Raw genomic sequence first — 24,521 nt, 5'->3', positions numbered from 1 at the left:
TAACGTTTGAGAAGCAAATCACAGACTTCAACGCGACGACACAGATTTCTTTTTGTAAGAACATGAGAAACCCATATGTCGAGCTTTGAGATTAAACCTAGGCGTTTCAAATGATCATGAACGGTCAAATTCGATAAACCTAACCTCTCAGCATTCTCACGAGTTGTTATTCGCCGGGTTACATTAATTAATGTCTTTATTGTGTCTTCATCAGCTTCAACTAGCCTTCCAGAACGTGATACATCTTTGAGGCGATCCATTCATCCACCCATTTTTGGACTTCGTTGTAACTGGAGAAGTGTGTGTCCGTAAATGCGTGTCGATCGGAAGAGATGGTAATCCGACGGAGGTCAAGTCTGGAGAGTACGCTGGGTGCGGCAGAACTTCCCATTCAAGCTCTACTGCTTGAGATAGAGAACATAATTGGTTAGTTCTTACTTGTGGATCCGCTCGATAAGCAAGGCTACATTCCAAAAACCATTGAAAAAGAAGTGTCGCAACTATAATGAACACAACTGTACAGTTGCCATTCGCCTTGTTCATCGAGCGGTGAACATAATACTAGGATCCAAAAGTAAGAACCAATTACGTTCGCCGCTTGATGAGTAAGGCTAGATTCCAAAAACCATCGAAAAAAATGTGTCGCAACTATACTGTCCACAACTGTACAATATTTTATTTAAAAACTATTATCTTATTGCAGTAAATTTACTATTTCATATCTTTTTGTGATTGCTGGAGATTTTCTTCTTGTATATGTATATCATCATTCACTAATCGCATTGCTTGATCAATTGGCGCCTTATGTTCAAAATCAATTTTGTTTTTATCTATTAAGAAATTATGTAATACACACGCCGCTGCTATAATTGTATTCCTAATATTGGATCATAAATGTCTAAATATTTCAATCTGCAAAATTTACTTTTTATTAGATCGAATGCTCTTTTGATTATAGATCTTATTGCACTCAACTTGGTATTATAATTATTTTGTGCTACTGTTAAATGTTATTCCGAAACGGTGTCATTACACTTTGCAATAGAGGGTAGATTGAATCTCCCAAAATATGCATATTAGGAAGTAACAGATATTCTGCGTTGTTTAATTGTGCAAATAACTTACTCTGTCTAAATACGCAAGCATCATGCATGCGTCCAGGCATACCAATAAAAACGTCTATAAACCTTTGTGATCACATACACCTTGCGGTATAATAGAGTGAACTTTATTCCTATTATAATAATCTATATAATTGCCTGCGGGAGCTTCTATAGGAATATTGCAGCCATCGATCGCCCCAACAACACCGGAAAATTCCCGGACCTTCTTCGAAAAATATTTTCGGCGTTGTAACATCTTTGTCTGTCAGGCTACGTAATATAATTTGCTAACAGACCAGCTATAATTGTGATTATTTCTTTAAAAATGTATTGACTAGTACTTTTGGCTAAATCAAAGCGATCTCCGGCAACGAGAAAACTTTCCGGTTTAGCTAAAATCCAAATTGCAAACATAACTTTCTTTCTTAAATCAGCAAAATAATTCGGATTCCCATCTATGGCATGTCCGATTACGTTAACTAGATCCTTCAGAAAATTTGTTCAAACAATTAATTTGATTATCCCAATTAATCTTTATGCAAAGAACTATGGCACTTTAGGGCCGAAATTTGCCCATAACGGGGAACCTGTAAATTTGTTATATTTTTATGTTTTTGGGTCTGCTGAATTCAAATATAAAATTTAAAATTGTCCAAAGTGCAGGGAACTTTATGAAAATACGATATTTCTACATAAAAACCTAGTTTTGCGATACATGTTTTCTAATAGTAATTTTGAACTCAAAGACCTCCTTTTTTATGAATTTCTTTAAAAATGGATCTTTTAAATTACTATATCACTAAATCACTATATACTTTATAATTATGCATACACACATATTCATATACATATATATACAGGGTGTCCCAGAAAGCTCGCATCCCATTTTAAGAGCGGATTCTTTGAAAAATTCTAAGAAGAAAATTTTAATACAAAAATGTTGAGGGTATAATGGTTTTCAAATTATTCAAATTATCAATAATTTATTTACATTTTTAACTATTAAAAATGTAAATTGGTAATTTAATTGATATAAACGCGATAATGTCAAATAGACATAATTTGATATGTCTGAATTCTACTTTATCAACATATTCTATCTTTTAATTTCATATTATCACATAAATTATCGATATTACTGATATGTTATCATAAAAGTTCTTATCATATAAACATGGTAATGAACTTATTTTGACAGCTGATCCAACGGCTATCGTAACATCTTGTTATTAAATTGATATTTTGTTGAAAACATTAATTGTGCATATGTAATGTACAAATATGTTTCCTATAGTAGTAATTTCTTAATATAAATGTCATTGCGTATTTATATGACAACCGTCATATCAAATCAATGTCAAGAGGTACCTTTGTGGTACCTTTGTCATATTACCATGCCTGAGCGCGCGAAATGTCAGCTCAGTGATTCGTAAATTTTAATCGCGAATAATTTGAAAACCATTATATCCTCGATATTTTTGTATTAGGATTTTCTTCTTAGAATTTTCCAAAGAATCCGCTCTTAAAATGGGATGCGAGCTTTCTGGGACACCCGTATATGTCTGTATATACGTAGATACATAAAGAGTATCCTATTGTATTTTTATGTTCTTTTTTTATATTTTTTTATATTTTTTTAATATTTTTAATATTTTTTGTATTTTTTTATATTTTTTTGTATTTTTTGAAATATTTTTATATTTCTTATATATTTTTATTATATTTTAGTTTCTTTTTTTTTCTTTTTTTTGTGCGTGCGCGTGCATGCGAATATATGATGAATATGGTGATTTAAAAGACCCACTTTTAAAGAAATTCATAAAAAAAGAGGTCTTTGAGTTCAAAATTAGAAAACATGTATTGCAAAACTAGGTTTTTGTGTAGAAATATTGTATTTTCATAAAGTTCCCTGCACTTTGGACAATTTTAAATTTTATATTCAAATTCAGCAGACCCAAAAACATAAAAATATACCAAATTCACAGGTTCCCCGTTATGGGCAAATTTCGGCCCTAAAGTGCCATCGTCCTTTGTAGTCTCACATGTAATATAAAATTTATTATATGTACCTCGAATGTTGCACGAGATATTTTAAAATGTTCCTTAAATAAAATATCATCATATAGAGGAACGATAATTTCGTAGTAATTCCGATTTCTAAGTCTTTGACCACGTCGCCCTACTTGTAGTTTATTTTAAGATCCGGTAATGGTTTCATTAATTCATCAAGCATAAGATGCGATACGTTCTTTAAGTCATTATGGTCCTCATCATCAAGCAAGAGAATATTTAAATCATCCGTTGCAGCTTATTAATGAAAGAAAAATTTCCTTGTTTCATTGATACTTGTGTATTTTATTCCAATAGAATTGATCTAAAAATGTCATTAAAGAATTAGAAAACAATAATTGCTAATAATTAAAATAAGTGAATTAATAATAATAACAAAATTAGTAATAATTAATAATAGTAACATTTTTTAGAACGCATTCCTATATTTAATTTCGACTACAATTTTATATTGCCCGGACCCATATCGCTAGTTATAGCTACGACTATATAACCACTATCATATAGTTGTGAAATAATATAGAGGAGAGTATATGCATCCATTGATTTATCGAACTGATAATACACTGGTTGTTTCCAAGAAGCAAACAAACTTCGTACCATCACACATTGGCAAGCTTTATGCGAACCAATAACTTTTTCCATTTTACGATCTATAGCTATTTTGTTAGATAAATAGACTTCATCAAACGTTAATATCAATAGTTTCTGAATATCTTGCATGCTTTTACTTTTTGCTTTTATGCAATGAAGCACAGCAGTTAAAACACCCGGGTTAATATCAACCGTACTTGCCCACCTTCTAGGCTGTGTTCAGATTCCCCACCCGGGTGCATCTAGATGTCGTTTTATCTTTGTTGTTTACCGAATGTTAAACAGAGATAGAATGATGTCTAGGTGCACCCGGGTGGGGAATCTGAACATAGCCCTAAGTTAAAAATCCAGGAAGCGGCATTTTCAAAACATTTTGCATATATCGATATGCCTTTGGACTCACACATCGTAAGGATATCGCGTGCGCGATATCTTCAAAAGACCATTTAATTCTCTTTACTGAGGACTTCAAAAGCATTCGTATTTGTCCAGGACTGAATATACTTGATAATAATTCTTGCATCCTTTGTTCCAAATGTTGATTTTCTCTTTCTTTTTGCTTGCTTAACATCTCCAATGTAACCAACTGAAGTTGAAGATCGCATCTAAAAATATAAAAATTAAATATAGTGATTCACATTTAAATCTATGATGGTGTTTTTTTAAATGCGTCCGAAATTTTTGCAAATTGTAATATTAAAAATTCTATGCAGAACGTGATGATAAATTTTGTTATTTATACTTACATTTGTAAAGACATGTTAGTTTCTGTATTGTGCGCCGGTGACATTCCATCGAATGTTTCCGCAGTCGACGAACCATCATTGGATGTAGAAGTGTTGGATAGAGTTGTGCTTCCACCAGTATTCAACGATAGTTTGTTGGATGTGAAAGTGTTGGATAGAGTAGTGCTTCTTCCGGTATCAAATAAATCATTGCTGGATGCTGGCAGTGGTAGTGCAGTACTGAGATGTAATGTGGGAATAGCATTTGGAAGCAACTTTTTTACTCTTGAGGGAGGATATTCCAATAGTTGTTGTTGCAAATTTTTTGTGATGAAAATGCTTGGAACATATCCTAGCTATAAACAAATAATTAATTATTAATTTTTTTAATCATTCGTTTTATTTTAAATTGGTTATTAATATAATGTATATTATAATGTACCAATACATAAAAAAGATTTAGCTTACCATTTTTAAGATTAATGTTTTCTTTTCCGCATGCTTCACGCCACTTTACAACAATTTCGGGATCTTTTGGGAAGAAAAAATATTTTATAGAATTGTCTTTCTTTTTAGTTTTTCTTAAATAATTTCCGCACCCTTTCACACTACAAGCCATTATTGTAAAATTAAATTTAAATTTACTGACAGCCATATTAAATAACAGCCGACGTATGACGTATCTATGTCGTAGTCTTGGAGATGCGCAGTAGTTTCACGTGTAATGAACATACCCTTGTATTTATACCATGCTCAGACGCACGACTACAATTATTTATCCATCCGAACGAGATCTAAGGCATAATTATAAAATATATATAATTATACAAATACATGGCACGTACCATTTGATATACACGAGACCAAATTTTCTTTATTACTTTTAACATTTTTCTCACTATTATCGTTTTTTATTCTCTTATTTTTTACATTAATCTCTGTTATTGTATCTCTCTTTTTACTCTTTGGTACAGTTATAGGCCCAGTCGGCACAGAGAATTCAAAAAGAATTCAGACTTATGTAATCATTGAAAATTCATTTTCAAATGCAAAAAGAACTCTTTAAAAAAAGAATTCTTTTTGCATTTCAATATAAACACTAAATTGATGACATAAATCTGAATTCTTTTTTAATTCTTTTTGAATCTGCATGCCGACTGAGAACATATCACTGCCTGTCAACACATATATTATTATCTAATTGGGATGGTGATGATGATGCCGAGTGATTGTCTATATATTGTAAATTTTTGCATTTACTATCACTCGTTTTCGTATTCTGAGTAACTTTGTGCGAATTAAGTTTTGGAAATGGTTTTATCACAGATTCTACAATTTGTGAATTAGAATCTGTGTCACTATTAAATTTTTTAACAGTCCTTATTTTTCTTTTTTTTTCATTTTTTTGCGTCACTAACATAGATAGTGTATTTAAATTTGAGGTTTCTGCTAATTTTAACTTTGTTTGCAGATTTGAAAGTTATATTCCATACAGCACAGAAAATTGCAGCAACATTGTAACAATGTTGCAGATTGCAATGCAATAATATAGAGACATTGCAGAAACATAAATTAACAATATGCCTACAACATCTCATGGCATATGCCAGTAATATTCCGGAAACATTGCAATATCATAATTTTTTAATAAAGTAATGGCAATAAAAAGCCAAAGCAGAATATTTTCGTATAATAATATATTAATTTAACTCATCCATAATTATTCATCCGCATTTAGCAAACTAAGGTCGGGCGACGTTACTAAATTTTCGATGAATCTCTACATTCCCTAACGGCACAACCGTCCATATGTCGACTGTAAGAGTCGATTCATCCAAGTCAGGCTTTCAGAGTTGACTGCAAATCAACTTTGCATAAATGTCTGTAGACATCCTTCAAATGTTGACTCTGAGATATCTAGAAAAACGCATGCGGTCCCGTGGTGCTGTGTGCATCATAGTATTGTTGAGAAACATGAATATTCATATCAGTAGACGAAATAGATCCATATATGAAGAAACCTCGATCTACATCCCAATGAACAAACAATATTTTTTAATTGTTTTTTTAATAAAAATTTTTTCATATTTAATTGAATTATTGTATTATATTGATATATATTTTTTAATTGCATTTTTATTTAAACAAATGACAAAAAAGTTATTCCAGATGCTATTCTGCATTTGCAAAATTAGTAAAAACAAACTATAATTTTATATTTGTTTATATAAATACTGTGGTTTAATTATTCATTTTTTCGATAACGTATATTGATCTGATCTACGAGTTATATACACATATCAGCATAAAGTGTTTACAGATTATCACGAAGGATCAGTTCGCAGCGATCACTGAAATCAAGCAACGTTCACCGGAGTCGCGGATGGGTGACTGCTTGGAAATTAAAAAAAAAAAAAAATTCCGAGAATTTTTTATGCAACTAATGTTTTTTAAAACGTTACACAAATATTGTTTTGTTCATTGGAATTATATGGTGTAATAATATTTATGTAAATATTTTGGATAAACTCATAACATTGAAATGTTGCTGGGATGTTTCAATGTAATACTCGGACATCTTAATGTTGCTGCAATCTTCCAGCAATGTTGTAGCAATCAAAATGCAATATTATAATACAATGTTTCAATAAAAGCATTCTGCAATGTTCCTACAATCTCTTTGTGCTGAATGGGATATACTGAAATGAGAAAATAGATTAGTTTTTATAGGTTTGTCGACAATATTAATAACTCTAATAATCACTACAAAAAAATCACTCAAAAAATCACATAAGAATATTTGCACGTATACATACATAAAAATATTAATTTTTAACTTACGAGCATTACCTAATATTTTTGTAACGTCGTATAAGTCTAATTCTTTCCAACAAGATACATGTTTTATACAGCTTCCCCTTATTTCGATATGTCTATGAAATTAGGTCAGTATGCTTCAGTTTTAGCTGTAGTGAACCAAGTGCATGCTATAAGTTGAATTCCATCACCAACTTCAACAATATAGTAGGGACTTTCTTCTTTGCTCATGTTTGTTATTTTTATCTACAATACGACACAATGTAATATAATATAATATAATAATACACTCAAATAAAAATGTTCGTAATATATACTAAAATATTTTCAATGATACTATGATATCCCATTGTGTTGATATACATTAGCTTCAGTTTATTAGAAGAAAGTACTCTTAAATATTATACCATAAATCTGTTTCAATTATTTCATTGTACAGAAGAGAAATAATAATAAATTTATCATTGTTATATGGATATTTTGCATATTTTTTAATAACGGAGCGTAGAGGCCACATTTTAAGATCAAATAATTATGATACTATATATATATATATATATACAGGGTGATTCAGAATGACCCATGTGTCCCTGTAAAGACGTGTTCTTGAATAAATTCTGAGACGATTTTTCCTGTACGAAAAATTTGTCCGACACTTACTTTTTGAATAATAAGAGGATAAAGTTAGCGAATCACGGGCCGTGTACACATGGTAGACAAAGGCGGCGCAACTCACCGTCCGACGCGGGCGCTTACCTGTGTCGGACGGTGAGTTGCGCCGCCTTTGTCTACCATGTGTACACGGCCCGTGATTCGCTAACTTTATCCTCTTATTATTCAAAAAGTAAGTATCGGACAAATTTTTCGTATAGGAAAAATCGTCTCAGAATTTATTCAAGAACACGTCTTTACAGGGACACATGGGTCGTTCTGAATCACCATGTATATATATATATATATATATATATATATATATATACACACACATATCAAAAACAAATAAATCACATGGTATGTCATAATAATTATCCTTTTCTTGAAACTTATGGCCTATAATTACTAATTCTTGGTTTTCAGAACTGTATGCAATGTTACAAAATAATATTCTTGTATCTTCTAATCCACAGCAATTGTTTGCATGACTGTTTGCATCTAATTTAAAAAAGGTAAACTCAACTGATTTGTATTGTGGATTATTTGATAGAGGTAATAATGCACCATTGCAATGACATGTCGATTTTATTGGATACAATTTTTTTTGTTCTTTTTATTTCAGTCGTTATATTTTGTGTATCGTGATATCTTCAAAATAATTTTTATAAAGATTTGTTACTTTATCTTAAAAATTTTTCGAATTTCTGCATAAATTTCTCAAATTTGAAAGCACTAAAATTATCTAAAATACCAAAATTTTTGACTCTGTCAATAATATGACACAAGTTGTATACTTTATGTGATATATGATGTTTGCCATATAATTTTTTGAACGATTCAATAAAATGTTTTAATAACGTTTCGGCATAATCCTTATAAAAGTGATTATATTGCTTTTATTACATAATATTCTAATTGCCACATGCAAACTAATGAAATTATTGTAATTATCTTGTCGTAATACTATTGGTTTTAAAACTATTGGACTAGTATATAGAAAGTATTTAACAAAATTCTTCAGTTTTCCACAATTTTATATATTTTCAAGAGCATTTAAGTTTTGATGAGTTTACGTGGAAATTCTTTTAGTGTAAAACTTTTTATATTTTCCAATGCAACAGAATTTCTCTGTATATCATAATACTGTAAATGGCATCCTATATTTCCATTTATCCATAAATAAAGTAATTTACGCATAACACCTAAACATATTAAATGCATGTGATCAAGTACAAAGTCTTTTACAAAATCAGGATTGGGAATTTTTTCAAGTGAAGTATGTGATATATAATAGGAATCGTCTGTACGCATTCTAAAATTCTTATTTGTACGTTTAGGAGCATTAATTTCAAGAAAACTGTTAAATTTGAATGTTAGCGCCGGTTGCGCTCCAGTTACGTCTTTGCTCGGTTGACCCTTTTCCTGTTTCTGGCGCTGGCATCGTTCAGGCTATGAGACTGCGAGATATACGCTTCCCTTGATGACGAGAAGCCCAAAAAGGCGGATGGACAATAAATACGTTTTTTTTTCAAGTGAACTCTGTTGTGTTACTGATCACCTTACAAATCAAAAGTGTCAAAAGGTTATGGGCCCAGCACGCTTCCACTGCGCCAAAAGTCGTCGAGTGAAGGAAGACTAGGAAAAAGCCGGAAAATTGAGAAATTATTGCGAGACGAATTTGCACAGCGGGAACGCCACAGGAGAACAATAGGCGAGAACCGAAGACGCTCACATCAGGTTTCCTTTTGCATTCTTTTTACGGGAAATCGAAGGCATCGTGTCTATGTAAAATCGAGGATTGAGTTGTGCATGTATATTTCTATTGAGCATGATGAAACGGTTTGTAAGAAATTCCGGAAAGTGGATTTCATCCAAAATGGCGGATGGACCGCGTGGTGATGCGACCGCGTGGCGATCCTTGTAAAGGATGACGCCATTGCGGCGCACTTGAACGAATAGCAATAGGGCGACAGTGCCGAGAAAGTAACTCGTGGAATTAGAAACGTACCTGCATGCAATGTTGAAAGAAATAGAAAAGAAAAAATTTATTTGCATGCGGCGTTGAAAGAAATAGAGAGAAATAATAGTATAAATCACGTTATAATCTTTCAGAAATCTGATTAGTTAAATTGTTAGACAATCGAACTGATTGGCCGAAATGTCAGTTTTAAAAGAAATCATAGACAGATGCAGTCAAGCATTGTCCATTGATGAGGAGGACATTCAGGCCACAATAAAACTGGACGAGCACCTTTTCACAGTGCAGTTTGCGGCCGGAGAGAGTGTAGTACTCAGTATGTATTGTGCACAATAAAAGTTTTCTTCTAATGACTCGTTATGAGAATAAAAGATGTTCATATCCTTAACCGTCACTGAATTGACCAACCAATTCGCCGTTGTATTAAATCGTAATACAAATTAACGAGGAATCTATAAAATACGAGAATCTTGGGTTGCCTAGTCCGTACGCGATTGTGTTCATCGTGGAAAGGCTAAAGCAACGAGAATTGTCTCTGAAACGAACGGAAGTAACGTTCGTGGACGAACAATTCGTTTCCGAATTGTTGAAGTCTGTGTTCGGATAAGACAATCGAGAAGCAAATAACTTCGAGTTTGTTGCAAATATGACAGTTTATGCATCAATATATAGTTATTCGACTTCGCTATTTTTAGGTAAAGAAAAGTTGAAAGACAGATGGTATGACTTAAAAAAGGAAATAGCAAGTCTCGAAGGAAGCCAGGGTTCAGGCGACGGTACAGGCGAGAACAGTCACAAAAATTTGGTTGAGTCTAAGAAGAAGGAGCAGACAGAGGCTAACGAGATCCGAGGGAATAATAGTAAGGACCGTATTACGACTGGCGACACGGATCAGACCGTGGAAAAGACAGTTAAACAAACGGTGCCAGCTTCCTTCTCCGGAACTGATAAACCTGAGCGGAATTTAGAGAAAGGTAAATAACGACTGTAAAAGATCTGTAACGACGGTAAACGATTTGTAACGACTGTAAAAGATCTGTAACGACGGTAAACGATTTGTAACGACTGTAAAAGATCTGTAACGACGGTAAACGATTTGTAACGACTGTAAAAGATCTGTAACGACGGCAAACGATTTATAACGACTGTAAAAGATGAGAAACGACTGTCTATAAAATAAGCTTAAAATATATTCATTATTACAGAAAACATAGATCTCAGCAACGAAATGGAGAAGGCAAACGAGGGAAGGCACGCAGCCCTCAGTTACGATGACTTAAATGAAAAATATAAAGCTTTGCAAACATTAATAGAAAAGACAATGAATATGCATCAAAAGGTGCGAGAAGATTTAGAGGTTCAGAGTCGTCAAAAGCGAAGGGAGGTCGAGAGTCAGGAAATAGCTAAGAAACCTAGAATCTCATCTATCGAAGCTTTGCCTCCCGGTACTCGCCTTTTGAGTGACAGTACTAACAAACAAACTTTTTCGTCAGTCCGAAACAACGCATCAAGTAGTACTAACGACGTTAAGGACTTAATTCGTGAAAATACCTCCAATGAAAGTTTAGCTAGTCAGATTAAAGAAACTATAAAAATAGAATTTTTAAGTAAAGATAGCGGTACTAAACGCGATTATAAACTAGGCCAGCGAGTCAAATTTGAACATTTCTACGAATTCTTTTCATCTGAACTACGCACCAATGACTTGTTGTATGTCATCGATAAGACCATCAAGCCACCGCAAAATCTGAACGAGCAACAAATGGAAAAACAAAAATTCAAAGTCAGAGAAATCTTGATCAACAGAATAGAACAAACCTATCACTCTAAGGTATTACATATTCAAGATCCCGTTGAAATATTAGAGAAACTAAAGGAATTCAAAAGGTGCGAAGTAAATGTAACGAGCCATAGTATCAGACAGCAACTCTACTCCATTAAATACGAATGCACCAGAGAAACCGCTTTACAATTCTGGGACAAGTTTGAAGAAATTATACGAAATTACGAGAACCTCCCAGATATTGCTCCCTTAACTGAACAGGAAAAACGAGACGCATTTTACGCAGCCATAATAAAATCTGAACCGGAAGTACAGTCTATAGAATTTATGACAAGAAGCCAAACCGGAAGAGGTCTCACCTATGATGCACTAAAAAGATTCATTATTCAAGCCAAAGCTAATCGCGGACAGATAACAACAAATCATCCGAGCTCGAAACAGAACTCGATCACGTCAGTGGCCTATGCGAGATCCGGATGTAATGTCCGTTGTTTCGAATGTGACGATCTTGGTCACATGAAAAATGAGTGCCCGAGAAGAGGTATGGGCTTGAGAAAGTGCTATGAATGTGGTGAATTTTCCACGCACAAAGCTGCTGAGTGCCCAAGTCGTACATCAGGACAAAGGAACCTAAGGAGACGTGGCGGATGTCGGGGAAGAAAATACGACAATGATGGATCAGAACGATTTGAGCGAATGCATTCTAACAACAAAAGATCATTTAAGGCGAGAGGATCTAAACAATTCAACGGGGGTAAAAATAAGTATACAAACAGACAAAGCAACCAAAATAAAGAAAATCAGGGCTATCGGAATAATCGGTACGCTAAGCGACGTGGTTATCGAGGAGGATACCAAAGACAGCGAGGAGCGTCCAAGACTCCAACAACCTCAACTCCTCAAGCGGACTCAACAAAAGATCAGACAGGTTCGGTGAATAACAATCAAGGTGAGAACTTGTATCAAAATTAAACTCTTGATGGTCAATTAGGAAGTAACAGTCAATTAAATAAAAGTAAAAATGGTACAGGCAAACGACAGTTAGACATATGTAGTACAAACTATGTAGACTTAACAGAAAGCAACGAGTGTAAGACGGTTTCAGAAACTTATGACAATTTCAACAGCAACGATAGACTGTTTGCGCCATTTGTAGCAGACTCAGGGGCCACAGAACATTTAGTTAATACCGAGGAAATCTTCGAGTCTCTTAATAGAACAGGAGTAAATATCATTAAATGCGCAAATAAAAATAGTGATGCAGATTTGATCGCAGAAGGGAAAGGAACAGTTCAGTTGTTTACTAATTCTGATAAAAGAACGCCATTAGTGCTAAATAATGTAATTTGCTCAAAATCACTCTCTTCAAATTTACTGTCTTTACGACATTTTGTAGAAGCCGGCTGGAAAATTCTGTTAGATAATAAAAGTATTAATATTTTTGATCCAAATTCTAATAAAACATTTATCTCTGGTAAATATGACAGTCCGTACTGGCTAATCGAGTTCGAAGTTGACAAGCGATCAAGACCAAAGATTGGATATACTTACGATACGTGTGTAGCAAAAGACAAAGAAAACTGTAAGAATGATTTGAGAAACGAACTTCAAATTACTTCTGAAAGGGATAAAGAATGTAATACGACTGAGGCTGCAGAGCAGGTGACGCAAACCAACGACGGATCAATGACAGTAAACACGTTAAGACAGACAGACGACTCAGAACAAATAAATGGAAAGGTGGACTCTTTATTTTCAAATTTCGACACTACAATCACGGACAGAAAGATTACTAACATTGATGAGCTACCAACAATTGAATTACTTGATTCAGACTCGCCATTCACAAAATCATACAGGGACTTTATCAAATCAAATAAAGCTATGCTCTGGCATGCAAGGATGGGCCATTCATCGTTGAATTACTTATTAAAATTACAAAAATTATGGAAAACCAATGAAGATTTATAGGATGTCGTCTTTGACAAGAGTATTCTAGATTGTGAAATCTGTGTACTCTCGAAGTTGCAAAAATTGCCATTCCAAACAGAAAGAAGACGCGCGACAAGACCCTTACAAATTATACATTCAGATGTAATGGGCAAAATATCTCCACCTACACATCCCGCAGGATACCAATACATTTCAGTTTTTGTAGATGACTACTCGCGTTTAGCTCTGGCATATCCCATGAAAAGTAAAGATCAAACTGGTCATTGCCTGGAAAGATTTCTGAAAAGTACCCGGAATCTCTTGGGCAGAAACGAGAAAGTATGTTATCTTAGAAGTGATCAAGGCACTGAATACATGGGAGGCCGTACAAATGAAGTTTTAATGAGAGAAGGCGCTGAGTACCAAACAGCTTGTCCCGATACGCCCCAACACAACGGTGTCTCTGAGCGATTTAATCAGACGATACAAAAGAAAGTACGAGCTTACATGCTTGACTCAAAATTACCGTTAAACATGTGGGACTTGGCTCTCGGAGCAAGTATATATGTATACAACCGCACACCGCACAGATCCATCAATTATGAAACTCCATTAACAAAATTTGCACCAGATTTCCATTACGACCTTAACCAAATAAAAAGATTTGGATGTATGGCTTACTGGTCGATTGTCAGAAAACCGGAGACGAAATTCTCACCTCGAGCAATTCGTGGTGTTTTGGCTGGATACACACCAAGCGGATACTTATTTTTAAATCCTGAGACAAGAAAATTCTTTGAATCTAGAAATGTACGTTTTAACAAGAAACTTGTTTATGGGGATAAATACAAGAGAGATTCAGTACAACACTGGCCAATACCGAATGAGAAAATTAATTTAAATGATTGGTTCTCAGAGTTTGGAAAGGATGAAACGAAAGGAGACGAGAAGAATAAAGGGAAGGACAAGGAAGACAGCTCGAAAACGGAGGGAGAAGAAATGGCCATACAAAAGAAGAAAGATAAAACTCTGACAAACATAACACGAGAACCCTATAACACCAGAAGTAGAAAGATAAAAGATACAAGTTTTACTCAGTTGATTCACACAGTAATGGACATAGAAAATTATGAAGTACCCTCAATTGAAGATGAATTTGATCGAACAAAAAACCCAGCAGAAGACGAATTAATGTACTGTTTCTTTGCAAAACTGAACAACGATCCGCAAACCTATGGAGAGGCTATGAAGACGAGCGAAAGAAACGAATGGTCAAAGGCAGTTAAAGAAGAACTCGACTCGATGTACAAGAATGAGGTGTGGACACTGGTTGACAGACCAACTTACGGAAAGGATGAGAAAAGACCGAATATAATTGATTCTAAATGGGTGTTCAAGAAGAAAAGCAATGTTGATGGAAAGGAGAAATTGAAAGCACGACTTGTAATAAGAGGATTCAAAGATACTAATACTTACGACCTGAAAGAGACATATGCTCCAGTATCAAGACTGACCTTGTAAGAACGATACTAGCAACGATAAACTATTATAATCTGGATGCCTGTCAGTTAGATGTAAAGACAGCTTTCCTAAATGGAACGATCGAAGAAGACATATTCATGGAAATTCCAGAAGGTGTACTAGTCTCTGATCATATGAGAAAAACGAAAGTTTGCAAATTAAAAAGAGCACTATATGGTCTGCGTATAAGTCCAAAAAGATGGAATGAAAAGTTCACAGAGATTGCAAACTCAGTAGGACTCAAAAACGTTGATAATGATCCATGTCTATTTACCTGGAGTTCAGAAAATTCTATAGTAATTCTTATCATCTATGTAGACGACATGTTACTAGCCAGTAATAATAAGAGAAAACTGAATGAAGTGAAGGCAAAACTCATTAGGGCATTTGAAATGACAGACCTGGGTGAACCAAAGAACTTTCTAAGCTTGAACATTAAAAGAAATCGAGAAATGAAGACAATGTTAATTACTCACGAAGACTATATAAATAAAATTCTAAACAAGTTTGGATTCAACGACGAATATTCCAAAATTACTCCCATGGTCACACGACAAGTCGCAAATCGAGAGCGCAAACAAAGAGAAGAAGATACGGACGATGTCGATTCCGAGGTGAACTTGACAAAAGAAAGCTTTCCTTACCGTGAAGCAGTAGGAAGCCTGTTATATCTCGCGAGTACAACTAGACCGGACATAGCATACGCAGTAAATGTTTTGAGTAGACACCAACGAAATCCAACTGAGTTGGAGTGGAATATGGTGAGAAGAGTATTTCAATACTTGAAAGGCACAAAATCATTAGGTCTAAACTACCTTGGCAGACGAGATGACTCAGTCGCATTCTCGGATGCAAGTTTTGCAGATTGTAAAAACTCAATCTCTACTTGCGGTTACGTAATAAGATTATTTGGCGATACTATCTCTTGGAGAACAACGAAACAAAGTTATGTAGCTCTTTCTACCTGTCAGGCTGAATATGTAGCAATGAGTCAAGTGTGTCAGGAGACGATCTCAATTGATAAATCAATCCAAAGAATTTTAAATAATAGTTTCCTTCCTGCGACTCTATATGGCGATAACAAGGCAGCAATCTTTTGTGCCAAAACAAGCGGAGGAAACAAATTGAGACATATGACAGAGGTACACGAAGACTATGTTAGAGAAGACTATGCGTGATTCCCCAAAAGAATTATAGTCAATTGGGTACCAACTAAAGAGCAATGGGCGGACATAATGACAAAGCCACTGAGCTTTGAGTCTCACACGAAACTACGTGACAAAATATTAAATTACGACTGTTCTGTCTTCTAAATTCACAAATTGATAACCTTACCAATTGGTTTTATAATTGTATTTGCAATATTCAAACTGTGTAGGCTGCAAGCCGATCTTAACACTTCTTTTTAAGTTACAGATGCACGTAGTAAGTAAATCCGGATTCATCGCAAAGGAATTCGACAAAAGAGTTTCCCCAAAGAAGGAAATTGTATGCCAAATTAGAAGTAGATGTTTAAAAATTTAGTCTTTAGTCATAGTTTACATTTAAAAGTATTCATGCTTTCTGTATCCAAAACAAAATGTATTGTATCAGTTTTAACAGTATTTCATTAATGAATTAGATATTAAATGAAAACCTGACCGAGAATACTTAATTGTAAGTCAGCGATGACCGTAAATTTTGTATGAGGAAACAGGAGGGGTGCAACCTCGGGAGGGAGTGTTAAATTTGAATGTTAGCGCCGGTTGCGCTCCAGTTACGTCTTTGCTCGGTTGACCCTTTTCCTGTTTCTGGCGCTGGCATCTTTCAGGCTATGAGACTGCGAGATATACGCTTCCCTTGATGATGAGAAGCCCAAAAAGGCGGATGGACAATAAATACGTTTTTTTTTCAAGTGAACTCTGTTGTGTTACTGATCACCTTACAAATCAAAAGTGTCAAAAAAAACATATTCGGTTTTGTTTATAAACAACTGTACAACTGTACATTTTATATAACTATAATATTCAGTATGTCTTCTACATTGTAAAATATAAGATTTAGCTGGAGCATCACATACAAAATACTTAATTTTAAATAGAAACTGAGAATTATTAATTAAAATTCTATTTGCATACAGGTCTTTAGTCTCAAACAAAAAATCGTGTAAAAAATCATTAACATTTTTCAGTTTCTCTTCACCATAATAAATTCCGATAATGAAAATTTTCCCATATGGTACAATAGGTCCTAAAATTGGCCAAAATGAATTGTTGGAAGGTTTACTAATTGAAAAGTAATCTATATTAATTGCTACTTCAATAGTAGTAGTAAAGTTTGCTATCAAAATTTTTTCTTAAAATGTACGTTTTATACCGTTATTTGTATACCAAAATGTATATTCTCCACATTCAATCGTTGTTACAACATATTGTGGCGTATTAAGCAATGTTCTTGCACCCTGAGGTAACGTAGAAAAACATTGATACTTCTTAATTCTTGCAATAATGTAGACAGTGCAGTACGCGTAATATGATTTTATAAAATCCAATGGGTCAAACAATTTTTTAATTTTATAGTATTATTCAAATAATTCGTATGTTCTGACTGATCAGATTGTACATTTGAATTTATTTTTCTTAGACTGGGAAAATGAGTTTTCATCAGTATACAACATGTATTGAGTATCGCTGAAATAATTTGTCTGCTCTGACTGATTAAATTATTTTAACGTTTGGATTTTTACTTTTATCTAACTGAGAAAATAAACAATCTTTAGTACTCCAGTGTACAATACGTTTTGTAATTCACATGGTTCTGCAGATATTGTTACTTCTTCAAAATCTTTGTTATTGCTATAATTTGTTACTAATGTAAGGTTAGTTTATAAGAATATATATTTAACAAAAAGGAAAGAGTACAAAGATGCAAGCGTTCGGCTAGCGAGGCGTATGCAGACTGTCGCTGGGCTGTTGTGTGCATGACCACAGCCGATCGGACGAGCGACAACGAATGAGCGCGCGTTCGCATGTGACAACTCGCCACCGATGTACAATACTTATGATTTCGTCACACTAATTTATCATTGTATAACAATGACTTCTTTTCATCAATATAATTATTATCTTTGGTTACACATTTTTCAGAAGATAAAAATGTTTAATTTTTAATTTTATTGCTTTCAATTTGTATTAGAAGTATAAATAAATTTCCGCCGTTTTTTATCAAAAATTGGGCATTTATTGTGAAAGAACGGTACCTAATGTTTTATTCGAAGTATTGTCCATCGCTAGCCTACTTTTTCCCATCTTTCTGGAAGCATACGGACACCGCGTCGGAAGAATGCTTCATCTTTTGAAGCTATCCACAAATCGACCCAATTTTTTGTATCTTTGTATGATGTGAAGTGTTGCTCAGACAAGCCATGCACCATCGATCGAAACAGGTAGTAATCAGAAGGAGCAATGTCTGGTGAATACGGCGGGTGAGGTAAAATTTCCTAATTGAGTGTTTCCAGGTAGGTTTTGACCGGCGCCGCAACATATGTACGAGCATTATCATGCAGAAAAATAACTTTGTCGTGTCTGGAATAGTAGTGGGCACGTTTTTCCTTGAGTACTCGGCTCAATCTCATCAATTGTGTTCGGTAGAGAGCCCCAGTAATGGTTTCATTCGGTTTGAGCAACTCATAATACACGACACCAAGATGATCCCACCAAATACACAACATGAGCTTTTTTCCATAAATGTTCGGCTTGGCTGTCGATGTTGAAGCACGGCCAGGTGGTCTCCATGACTTCTTTTTCTTTGGGTTATGGTAGTGGATGCATTTTTCATCACCAGTGACTATACGATGCAAGAAACCCTTTCGTTTATGCCTGGCAAGCAGCATTTCACATGTGAAAAATTGGCGTTCAACGTTTATCGGCTTCAGTTCATATCGAACCCAGTTTCCTTGTTTTTGAATCATTCCCAATGATTTTAAGCAATGTGAAATTGCTGGTTGAGTCACTCCTAATGTAAATGTAAGAGCTTCTTGCTTTTGGCACGAATCTTCATCTAATAATGTTTCCAAATCCGCGTCTTCGTACACTTTCAGCCTTCCGCTACGTTCTTTGTCTTCGACGTCAAATTCACCGTTCTTAAACTTGTGAAACCACTCACGGCAACTTCTCTCACTTAAGGCAGCCTCACCATATGCTTCTACAAGCAATCGATGCGCCTCGGCTGCAGATTTCTTCAAATTAAAGAAGTAAATCAAAAGTTCCCGCAAATGACGCTTATTCGGCTCAAAACTCGACATTTTCGAACGAAAAAAAGTATATGATGCTGATACAAAATCGTTAATATTTTAAGGTTATGTTGTTTCCAGATGTCCAACCTTACGATATAACGTTTTATAACAGACAATTTCAACCATAACATACTAGTGGCGCCATTTTTTGTGAAACGGCGGAAACTTATTTATACTCCTAATATAAGTTTTCTTTATGTCTGTCCGTAACAGAATTTAAGTTTTTCTTTGCTTTCTTTGTTTTCATTTTATTCTCTTTTCTTCTTTTACTATTCATATTTATACTTCAGCAAAAATTAAAGTGATTTTAGATATAATACATATTATGGATATTTAAATAAGGCTTGATGACACTAACGTTATTTTGACTTTAAATAAGACTTAAACGTGTATCTATCTTTATTTTTCTTTCTAAATAGAAACAAACATATTTAAATTCTACTTAAAACGAAAATAACGTTGATGTAATCATGTCTAATTGTAAGTACTATAAATACATCTGTACAGATAAAATATATTATATTTATATCTAGTAATTTAAATTAATCTAGTAGTTATTCCTTATAACATTTAGCAGAAAACAATGAATTGTTTTAATTATATTTTGCATAATAATAAAGCTCTTTGATTATTATTACCTACTATTAATATTGTAATAAAAGAGAGTCAGATAAAATTTGCTATAAGTATTTATAATATACTGCATAAATAAAATAATTACATTTCGCACATAGATATGAACAAATTGTATTAATTGTTGAAACATTTCAATCATTAATTGCGGTCAACCTGAGTTAAAATTGTAATTTACAACGGTTGAACATTTTTTAATTACAATTTTGACTGAGAAATTACAAGAGATTCTCACTATAAGAAGTTGAAATGTTTCAATAATTGAGACAACCTATACCTGTGACATACACATTAAATTATAGCTAACATTGTCTTGCACGCTCTTGTATTGAAAATATTGTCCTATTTTACTTCAGCATATAATGAGAAATAAAAATAAAACTACGTTTTCAGTACAAAAGTATAGAAGACGAATTTAACCTATACATACGGCAAGTTATAATCCTCTTTGGTACGCCCGCTATCAGTCCAGTCCACTTAATTCCTGTCTTTCTATTATACAGCGGAGACGACAATACTTCATTAAAAAAAATACTTTGACGTAATCACAGGCACAATGTAACTGCAACCAGCAACGGGCAACAAAGTGCGATCACGTACGACATGTAGGCGGCCCTAACGGACTTGTATGGTATGTAGACACGGTCATTGATTGTGTCCCTCGGAAAATTTTCCAAACTGAGAAATCACTATCTTTTTACATATTCGCAGTTTATGATTAACGTAGAAATTATTAATTAAATGACGCTGGAACAACACAATAATTTAATAACAATACAATAATTTAATAATAGTTTGATAGTTTTTAAAAATTTATCTTTAATTTATCTTTGTTTTCATGACGACAAATTATTAATTATATTTATCTTCAAAACTCGAGTTCGCGGATTAACTTCCAAAAATTTATTGCATTTGACATAAAGGTTACTTTGCCTTTATGTCAAACGCGATTGCAAGCGGCCGGCGCAACCGTAAAGGTTATAACATACATCTTCCATAACCATAACCATAAGACGTACCATAAGAATTAGCCAATCACAGTCGAGAATTCAGAAATAAGAATTTGAATTCTGGACTGTGATTGGCTAATTCTTACAGTACATCTTATGGTTACGATTGTGGCGTTCTTACACTCTTTCACTTACACTATTTATTCTTACACTTACACTTTCTACACTTGTTACTTAGCAACACACTAAACATCTTTTGTTAAAAACATTTACTTCTTTATTAATATATTGTCTGTAAAGGAATGAACACGTTTATAATAAATATCTTTCAATCTCGAATAAAACTAGTGATTTATACATTAAGTCGCCACATTTTTGGTGACCCCGACGTGATCACGGTGTGAGCTGAAATATCTCTTGACGCGGGAAGTTTGATTTTCGAAGTGCCATTTGGTGTCTACAAGAATCTTCGAATTTTGATTTCTGGATCGTCTTGGTTCTTCTCTGGAAGCATCAGTTTAATAAAATGCCTGTGGACAGAACTCCTGTTAAATCTGAGTCAACTCCGTCAACTTCTACTACTTCAGCGTCAACCGTAAGCCTACAAGAACAGGTCGGAACAGAGATTTTAAATTTATCTTCTGGTTTTGAACATCAGTCATCGGGTGAGTCCACTCAGATCCATTCAAATGAATTTCGCCTTTTGAAACTTCCAATCTTTTGGCATAAACAACCTAAGCTGTGGTTTGCTCAGATTGAGAGTGAATTTACTGTATACCGTATCCGTTCTGAAGATATTAAATATAGTTCAGTTATTCGTCATCTTGATGAACAAGCGTTAGTCGCGATTTCGGAGATTGTTGAAAATCCGCCTGAAATTGATAAATATAATCAATTAAAGAAAGCACTCATTCATCGTTTCACGGATTCTGAAGAAGAACGTTTGAGACAATTATTAGTTGGTATTGAGTTAAATGACAAGAAGCCTTCAGAACTTTTACGTGAAATCCGTCAATTATCCGGTGGTTCTTTAGCAGATAACATTTTACATTCGATTTGGCTACAACGTTTACCATATAAAGTTCAAGCGACTCTTGCAGTGGTTGAAAACGTACCTTTAGTCAAGCTCTCGGAACTCGCGGATAAAATAGTTGAACGTGATACTGGTTTTCAAGTCGCGGAAGTTAATACGCAATCTACCTAAACAATCTGATTTTGCTGATTTGGAACAAAGAATCGCTGCGCTTGAAGTATCTTATCGTCGTGGCAGATCTTTTAGCCGATCTAGAAGCAAATCAAGATTCAGATCAAATTCACGAAATAAAAGATCTAATTCTAAAGATCAGTCAATTTGTTTTTATCACAAAAAATTTGGTAATAAGGCAAAGAGATGTACCATTCCTTGCTTGATGTCAAAAACTCTTACCGACTCTCAGGAAAACTAGAAGCGCCGTTGAAGATTGAGGCTGCTTACAACGGTTTACCTTGCCATCGCCTCGTTATTTTTGACAAATCAACTAATTTACATTTTCTTGTTGATACTGGTGCTGATATTTCCTTAATACCTAAGAGAGTTTTGTTTAAACCATTACCAGCTAATTTTAAACTTTTTGCTGCCAATGGTACTCAAATTCATACTTATGGTTCTAAAACTCTTTCTTTGGATCTTGGCCTCAGGAGAAATTTCCGTTGGAAATTTTGCATCGCGGATATTCAACGTCCCATTTTAGGTGCAGATTTCCTTGGATATTTTAATCTCCTAGTTGACATTAAAAACAAACGCTTGGTCGACTCTGTTACTGGCCTTAAACATTTTGGAAAGATCCAAGAAGTTTCACAATTATCCATATGTACCATGTCTCCTGACTCTCCTTATCACAGGATTTTAGCGGAATTTCCTGGACTTACTCGATTTGCTCCTCTTTCTTCGGTGAAGTCTTATGGAATTGAACATCGTATCATCACGGAAGGATCTCCTAAATTTTCAGTTCCCAGAAGACTTTCTCCGGAAAAACTCAAGTTTGCCAAGGAGGAATTCAAGTTTATGATGGAACAAGGAATTTGTAGACCTTCGAGTAGTACTTGGGCAGCCCCTTTACATATGGTTCCCAAATCGGAAAATGTTTGGAGACTTTGTGGTGATTATCGTGCATTAAATTCGGCTACCATTCCTGATCGTTACCCACTGCCTCATATTCAAGATTTTACTTCTGGGCTTTATGGTAAGAATATCTTCTCCAAGATTGACTTAGTAAAAGCGTACTATCAAGAACCCGTCGCCAAAGAGGATATTCACAAGACCGCCGTTACCACACCTTTTGGACTTTTTGAATTTTTAGTCATGCCTTTTGGTCTTCGTAACGCAGCTCAAACTTTTCAAAGATTAATGAACTCACTGCTCAGTGATTTAGATTTTGTTTTTTGCTATCTTGACGACATTCTTATAGCTTCCAAAAATGAACAAGAACATATTGCCCATTTGCGCATTATTTTTAATCGTTTATTACAAGCCGGAATGTCAATTAATGTATCCAAATGTCTTTTTGGACAAAAAGAACTTTCTTTCCTTGGATACCTAGTTTCAGATCAAGGTATTAAACCTACAACAGAAAAAGTAAAATCTATTATTGATTTTCCTAAACCTAAGACAATTCATGATATGTGCAGATTTATTGGCATTATCAATTATTATCGTCGCTGTCTTAAAAATGCAGCCGAACATCAAGCTTTACTTACTGAATTTTTAAAGGATAGTCGCAAGAGAGATAGAAGAGTTATCCCTTGGAATAATGAAACTGAAACAGCCTTTCAAAATTGTAAAGAAGAACTTCTCCGAGTTACTACTCTTTCTCATCCTGCTCCACATGTTCCTTTGATTTTAACTTGTGATGCTTCTAATTTTGCTGTTGGAGCATCTCTAGAACAAACCATTGATAATGTTAGTAAACCTATTGCATTCTTTTCTAAAAAACTTGATCAAACTCAGAAGAATTATAGCACTTATGATCGAGAACTACTTAGTATTTATTTAGCTATTAAGTACTTTAAATATTTACTTGAAGGACGTCAACTGATTATTAGAACAGATCACAAGCCTTTGATTTATGCTTTTCGGCAGAAACTTGATAAAGCATCTCCTAGACGGATCAGACAATTGGATTTTATAGCCCAATTTTCTACTGATATTGTTTATATTTCAGGCAAGTTAAATTCTGTAGCCGATGCTCTTTCAAGAATTGAATCAGTTTCAATGCCAATTATAGTTTCTCTTGATGAGTTAGCTGATTATCAAAAAGAAGATGAAGAACTTCAAGACTTACTTTCTTCGAACTCTTCTCTTCAGTTAAGGAAACTTATTCTTTCTGGTTCAACTTCTCCTATTTATTGTGATTGTTCCTCTGAACTAATTCGTCCTTATGTGCCTAAATCTCTTCGCAAGAGGATTTTCGATGTTGTTCATGGTCTTGCTCATCCCAGTGGTAGATCAA

At 34.2% G+C, this 24,521-nt stretch overlaps 2 protein-coding genes, 1 long non-coding RNA gene and 1 pseudogene across 5 annotated transcripts; 2 read left to right on the top strand and 2 right to left on the bottom strand.

Moving 5' to 3' along the window:
* LOC105206862 overlaps positions 1–24,521 on the top strand; it is a 174,230-nt pseudogene that overhangs the window by 78,112 nt on the left and 71,597 nt on the right.
* Positions 2,842–20,853, bottom strand: LOC105197628. 2 transcript variants are annotated; one of them, XM_039455819.1, is made up of 6 exons: positions 20,514–20,853; positions 7,343–7,555; positions 5,142–5,286; positions 4,961–5,023; positions 4,514–4,848; positions 2,842–4,372 (listed from the first exon to the last, which is right to left on the bottom strand). In XM_039455819.1, the coding sequence occupies exons 4-6, from the start codon at positions 4,961–4,963 to the stop codon at positions 4,102–4,104; spliced, it is 609 nt and encodes a 202-aa protein (XP_039311753.1). In that variant the 5' UTR covers positions 4,964–5,023; positions 5,142–5,286; positions 7,343–7,555; positions 20,514–20,853; the 3' UTR covers positions 2,842–4,101. The 2 variants fall into 2 exon arrangements, with proteins under 2 accessions (XP_039311753.1, XP_011162396.1); XM_011164094.3 differs by lacking the exons at positions 7,343–7,555; positions 20,514–20,853 and having other exon boundaries at positions 5,142–6,059.
* LOC120359165 lies at positions 11,155–16,763 on the top strand. 2 transcript variants are annotated; one of them, XM_039455797.1, is made up of 2 exons: positions 11,155–12,673; positions 16,594–16,763. In XM_039455797.1, the coding sequence occupies exons 1-2, from the start codon at positions 11,170–11,172 to the stop codon at positions 16,608–16,610; spliced, it is 1,521 nt and encodes a 506-aa protein (XP_039311731.1). In that variant the 5' UTR covers positions 11,155–11,169; the 3' UTR covers positions 16,611–16,763. The 2 variants fall into 2 exon arrangements, with proteins under 2 accessions (XP_039311731.1, XP_039311729.1); XM_039455795.1 differs by having other exon boundaries at positions 16,588–16,763.
* Positions 21,473–21,805, bottom strand: LOC113006203. Its single transcript, XR_005576018.1, has 2 exons — positions 21,639–21,805; positions 21,473–21,563 (listed from the first exon to the last, which is right to left on the bottom strand). It is a non-coding gene; the product is annotated as an uncharacterized LOC113006203 (long non-coding RNA).

The sequence above is a fragment of the Solenopsis invicta genome, chromosome 1, assembly GCF_016802725.1.
Source record: "Solenopsis invicta isolate M01_SB chromosome 1, UNIL_Sinv_3.0, whole genome shotgun sequence".
In the NCBI taxonomy this organism is placed as follows: domain Eukaryota; kingdom Metazoa; phylum Arthropoda; class Insecta; order Hymenoptera; family Formicidae; genus Solenopsis; species Solenopsis invicta.
Note: the sequence above shows the minus strand (reverse complement) of the source record. Positions and strands in the feature narration are given on the sequence as shown.

Coding starts and splice junctions, on each gene's coding strand:
- LOC105197628 (XM_039455819.1), bottom strand. Junction 4,373..4,513: donor ACTAACATGTCTTTACAAAT/GTAAGTATAAAT, acceptor TTATATTTTTAG/ATGCGATCTTCAACTTCAGT.
- LOC120359165 (XM_039455795.1), top strand. CDS start 11,170: ATGGAGAAGGCAAACGAGGGAAGGCACGCAGCCCTCAGTTACGATGAC. Junction 12,674..16,587: donor TTCGGTGAATAACAATCAAG/GTGAGAACTTGT, acceptor CTTCTTTTTAAG/TTACAGATGCACGTAGTAAG.